This window comes from Centruroides sculpturatus, unplaced genomic scaffold (assembly GCF_000671375.1).
Source record: "Centruroides sculpturatus isolate CEXI.00-Female unplaced genomic scaffold, Cexi_2.0 scaffold538, whole genome shotgun sequence".
In the NCBI taxonomy this organism is placed as follows: Eukaryota; Metazoa; Arthropoda; class Arachnida; order Scorpiones; family Buthidae; genus Centruroides; species Centruroides sculpturatus.
The window spans coordinates 432846-438845 of NW_019384775.1; the positions used below are offsets into that span (position 1 = coordinate 432846).

At 25.5% G+C, this 6000-nt stretch overlaps 1 protein-coding gene across 1 annotated transcript in view; it reads right to left on the minus strand.

The window, feature by feature from the left end:
- The window catches only part of LOC111629075 (cyclin-dependent kinase 17-like), a 154753-nt gene extending 150799 nt beyond the window's left edge, over positions 1-3954 (minus strand). The window contains exon 1 of the mRNA XM_023372936.1: positions 3423-3954. Within this exon, the coding sequence (XP_023228704.1) occupies positions 3423-3552 (130 nt within the window). The 5' untranslated portion in view covers positions 3553-3954. The remainder of the gene's footprint in view (positions 1-3422) is intronic.
- Between the last annotated feature and the right edge of the window lie 2046 nt (positions 3955-6000).

The window sequence follows — 6000 nt, forward strand, 5'->3', positions numbered from 1 at the left end:
TGTTTTCGGGAAGAGAAAAAAATTTTGGGCAAGGAGAAGAGAAGCTATCCCAGAGACTGATGGTATGTGGCAGACTGTGTGGTGGATTGGTGTCATTTGTGTATGTTAAAATGTGTTTTCTTTTGTGTTGAGAAATAAATGTGTTTACAAGGTTCTAGTGCATCATCTGACTTAATTAATGGACCAGGACTATCAATTCTTGCTTCCCAACTTTGTTTTTACTATAAAGCAGGTAGATTCTGAAAGATCTTATAGTGTATTAGGCTTTGTCTACCTTTATTACAGTAGGGCCTCCTTGGGCAACATTTACTTACCTCAATCTATTGACAGAAGCATAAAAATATAGAAAAATTTCTTTAAAAAGTTTACAATTCTAGTGTTAAAACTTTGGCAGGGAATTTGAAAAGTACAGACCAAATCTGAAAAATGAAACAAAACTTCAAAAACGTTTGTAGAGGATTTTAACTTATTTTGTATCTTAGAATCTATCCCTAAATTATTGACATAGAATTTTTTACATCCTGTATATTAAAATGGCATAAGGCAGCTTTTACAAAAAAATAAATAAAAAAAAAAGTGATATTTGTACAGAGATGATGTTTATATAAAATAATAAACTAAAAATTTACTTATTTATAGTTCAATTTTAGAGTTCTACTTAACAACTATTATAAAAGTTTGCTATGTTGCCAATTCTCTCGGTCAACATTCATTAGAATACTTTACACATAAGTACTTTAAGACATTGCCTATTAGCCTAATTACTTTAATATTTTGTATCTGTAAACGCTAACTTCATTAATTTAAGCCTTAAAACACTTTAAGCAGTCTAGTCTGAACAGGTATTAGTTAATTGTGTTATCTGCTACTTCTGACATTGGTCCAATAACAATATTTATATTGTATTGTTTTAAATATAGTTTTAAATTAATTACATCATTCTACTGAGATATTTGAATACAAATATAAAAAGATTGAAGGTATAAAGTAACTGTATGGTAACAATAACTAAAATCTCTGCATATAAAGTGCTACATCTTCCAACATTATAGTAAACACTGTAGGTGAAAAATTATATCAACTTTAGATCATATAATGTATTATTCTAAATTATGACTTTATATAATTTTCATAGTTAAGTAAGGGCTTAATATATTTAATATATGATCTATAGTATCATACATTGAAAGCACTCTGATATAATTTTTCTATATTAATAACCTTTGATCTGCTTTCAATTATTGATTTAATTTAATAGTTTTACTAAGGAATTTATAGTAAAAGTATTATTTACAATAGTAATTTGCTTTACTTATAACATTAATATTTACTTATAACAAAATTAAAAGTATAAAATAAAATATAAATTTTGGAATAAATTAAACTGTATTAAATTAGTTAATATCAAGTTATATTTTTAATGATTCTACAATAAGAATATATTAATAAAAATTAACTTTAAAAAAGTAATCATATAAAACATGAAAACAATTGATTTATTTATAACTGCATTTTTAATTTAAAAAATTACCTATTTTATTATGTTCAAAAATCAATTCAATTAACATAATAGTTACTTTTACTACAAGTTTTACTACAAGTTATTTTTACTATTAGTTTTACATAAAATTACAATAACTACTTGCTGCTTCTGACATTTTACAAAATTTTCTGTAAATTACACTTTCGAATGCATCTCATTCATCTTCAAAGTCAAAACAAAACTTTTGATATTCTAAATTCCACTGAATGCCACTTCTATTTCAAATACCTCATCTACCTTTTCAATATCAGTGAAACAAATCAATGGGAAAGATATCAAAACTTAAAAAAATGGTAAAGAGTAGTGTGATTTGAATAGATCATCAAGAAGCCATTGAACAATTAAGAACATGGAAGTTTCAATTTAAATTTAAATAGGTAGATGAGGTATTCCAAACAGAAGTAGCATTCGATGGAATTTGCAAAGTTTCATTTGGATTATAAAGATGGAAGAAATGCATCTTAAAGTGCTTAGATTACAGAAAATTTTGTAAAATTCCAGCAGAAGCAGGTAGTTATTGTAATGTAACATTTACTATTCCTTCCAATCAAACTAAAATATTTACTTATTTTAACTAAGAAAATTCAAACATTTACAAAATAAAACATAGTATTAAGTAATTTTCAAAGAAATTCCTTTTTTACGAAATAATTATAAATTTAAATAAATTTCTCTCTGCCATTTTAAATTTATTTCTTTTTCTTTTCTTTTTTATTACCATTAATCATTTCTGCTTTTCACAAATCTAAATCTTTGTCCTTGAAAAAAAATGAATTTTATCTTGTAAGATATAATAATTATTTCAAATGAGAATTTATAAATATTGTATAAAGTACAGTTTAGTCTATATAAAAACAAATCAAAAGAATTGAATAAAAAAAAATTACACATATTAATAATATCTGATATAATTTGAAAATAAATTTAAGAGTGATATTATTAATGCCTTATAAAATTACAGAATGTTTGAAATTACCATAATATTAAAATATCAATTAAAATATTGGAAATGTTTAAAAAGAAAAGATCTTTTCGAGAGATTTGAGAAAAAGAAATTAAGAAATAATTATAATAAATAAAATTTTTAATAAATCAATTTTATGAAAAACAAAAATACAAATATAGAAAATACCTATTTTACAAATTTTTAAATGGTATACAAAAATAAATTGATTTGTATAAAGATTTTATGGTCACCTTTTCTATATTTTATTTAGTAGTTTAGCCAACTCATTAAATTATAAATTGGCCATATTTAACATTATTCACTATCAGATTGAAAATTCGGGAAGAAATACATATATATTTTAAATACGTCTGAAGAGCAATACTCACTATTCAATAGTCCTTAAATACTTATCTTAGAGCATTTTTACAGATCTTTTTATGTATTATAATAATAGTTTCAGATATCAGATGATAAGTTTCAAAACTTATCTACGGATCATTCCCTTAAATTTAATAGCTTTAAATAATAAATTTCAAATTTAATAGCTCATATTAAGCATACACTACTGTAACAGAGTACTGTAATAGATAGTCTGCCTTCTATTAATCATAATACAGTAAGCTTTTTCAAGAATATTTTATTAACATAAAAGAAAAAATATTTCCCAATAATTAAAAGATTGAAATGATCATGTATTTAACAGAATCACAAAGCCATTAGTTAATATTTTAATACCGAAATGATATCAGTTATTAGTTATTTATAATTAAGTAATTTAATTACCAGTAAAACAGAATAATGAAGTTTAGGATAACAAATTATTATTTATTAATATTTTTCAATACTTTATAAATTTAAATGTAAAATTTATATTTACAAATGAATAGGCAACAGCTCAGTGTTGATAATTAAATATAAAAATAAACTTACTTAAACTCTTGGAATTCTTTAAGAAGCTGTTCTTCCTTCTTGGATTGCCCAAAGAAGAGAACCAATTTCCTAATTTGTGGCTTCCAAAGTTACTAAAAGTACTACTCTTGTGTAACAGTTTGATATCCATGATGGTTTCGACTAAACTAGGGGCATCAACTTTGATGTCTCGGATCCAGAAACAGATGGGTTGAGTACAACTACACCAGCACACCTTGATTGTCAGTACTGAATCAATTGTCGTAGCAAAAAAAAAAACAAAAGTCTAAATACCGGCGGCCGTTTGATACAGAAAGGCCTTCACTCGGATCAGTGCCACATTGGCACCGATCTGAGTATTAGCCGATTTAACCAATCTATTATGATAACGATCGAATGTAGACGAGTAGAGCCTTTTTTTATAAATAATTTCCGACTTCCCTTCCGAGTTCTTGCTGAGATAATAAGTATCTTCTTCCCCTGTGAAGTCGGACGAACGTCCGTCCGAACCACTGCCGAATAGTTGACTGACTCACCTAATCCAACAACCGGAATAACCGACTGGAACGACTGGTCGATTGCCTTACGTCAGTAATGACGTCGGCGGTCGATGTTTACAAACTTGGTGATGAAAGAGATTTTTCTTTTTACACATATCATTCATAGTTTTTATTGATAGGCGTATTTAAATATATAATTATTTCGAAATAACTCTTATGATTACGTGCTAAAAATAGATTTTTTAGCCATTTATATTATAATAATGATATTATCAATTAATAACCTTTCAAATATTTTTAATATTCATCTTTAAAATAATGTTTCTAAGTGTTTACGGGATATAAAATACAATATATTTTAAATGAATATAGTACTTTAGCGGATTATTAAACTTAGAAACGTTACCGTAATAGAAACAATGAGAATGAATGAGTGGATAGAATGCAATTTTTTTTTATTTGTTTATTGTTATATCTTTTTTCATTCAATTTATGTCTCATAAAGACAGATTGTTGTTTCATTATTTTATGAAGGCTAAAGTGAATTGTCTCTTATCACTGTGCTTATTCATATATATTTCTTTATCGGGGAGGTGGTTTAGGGTCATTTCCGGGAGAGAAATGGACTTTTGTATAACCGTGAAAATTTCCTACATAAAAATATTTCATTACACAAATAAATGTGCAATAACCTTGAAATTCCGTTAAGTATATATACTGAAAATTATGTAATTATATCCTGTAAATTTCTTATAAAAATTTCGATTTTTTACCAAATTACATGGGATAAATAATTTGTCTCTCAGAGATATTTCATGTCTAATAAAAAAAAAAGTAAAAATTTAATTATAAATTAATTTGCAACTTTTAATTAAATTAATACGGGAAAATATAAATTTTTAATATTCCTTAACGCATAATTTAATTGCAAATATTATTTATAAATTTGTAATTAAATTCTGTAGCTAAAGTTTTAATTTCGTAAGTTATTTTGGTAAAAGTGTTCATAACTAAAAACAAAATAATCATCATAAAAATAATAAATAAGATTTAATTGACAGTAATTAAACATTTTAGGATAAAATAATTTGAGAAAATTATTCACTTTTTATAAAAACTTTTTACAGGTCTAATAAAGTCTTTAAAAAACGCACATTTACAATGGGAGTGTATCTATGTATTTAATCGATAATAGGAAATTTAATAATGATCACCGACGACCTTGACCTAATTTTGGGGGTCACGCAATCACTGACTTTTTAACCATTGAAGATAAGGAGAAAAATTCAAATTACATGAGTTATAAAAAAGAGCCCAGTTATGCATAGAACAAATCTCATTTCAAGCATTCAAACGAAAACTACCAAGAAATCCTAAAGGATTATGGCGACGCCTTCGTCCCACCGTTCATAAGCGTTTGAGATGATAACTGCAATGTTGTTTTGCATCACTTGCGTAACGATAAAGGCAGATTACATCTTTCAGAATATTTCAACCTTTAAAAATTCCTTCATATCATTCATCAAAAATTAAAAGTATAACATTAACGTAAGAGCGACTCATCAGCCACGCTGATGTTATACACTATAAAAGGTAAAAGACGGTCGTTTTCAATCATTTTAATTAGCATATTTATAACGAGAATTGCGCTTAACAGTTCTTTTCCTATATCTTGTAATTTGAATTTTTTTTTCTTTACTTTCTTCCTACATTAAATTTGGTAATTGCTTAACTTCGAAATTCAGGTCATCGTTATCAATTTAATATGTAAAAATTTTCCCATTTCTCTATTTATTCTCTATAATATATATAAGCATTATATACTGTATTTCTAAATTAAAATAATTGAAATTTTATTTTTATTTTTTAAATATATCTAAAATAATTATGAGCCAAATTACATATTAATCTAAAAGATAAATATGACCTAAGGTATATTGATAACATAGACTTACATTCGTAAATATGATATATAAACTTAGATGTATTAAAATTCATGTATTATTATATATCAGCAAGCAGATATACGATTTTCGAGTAGATGAGCATATCGTATTTTTCCCAGAGTCTTATATAAAGATACAAAAATAAATTGATTT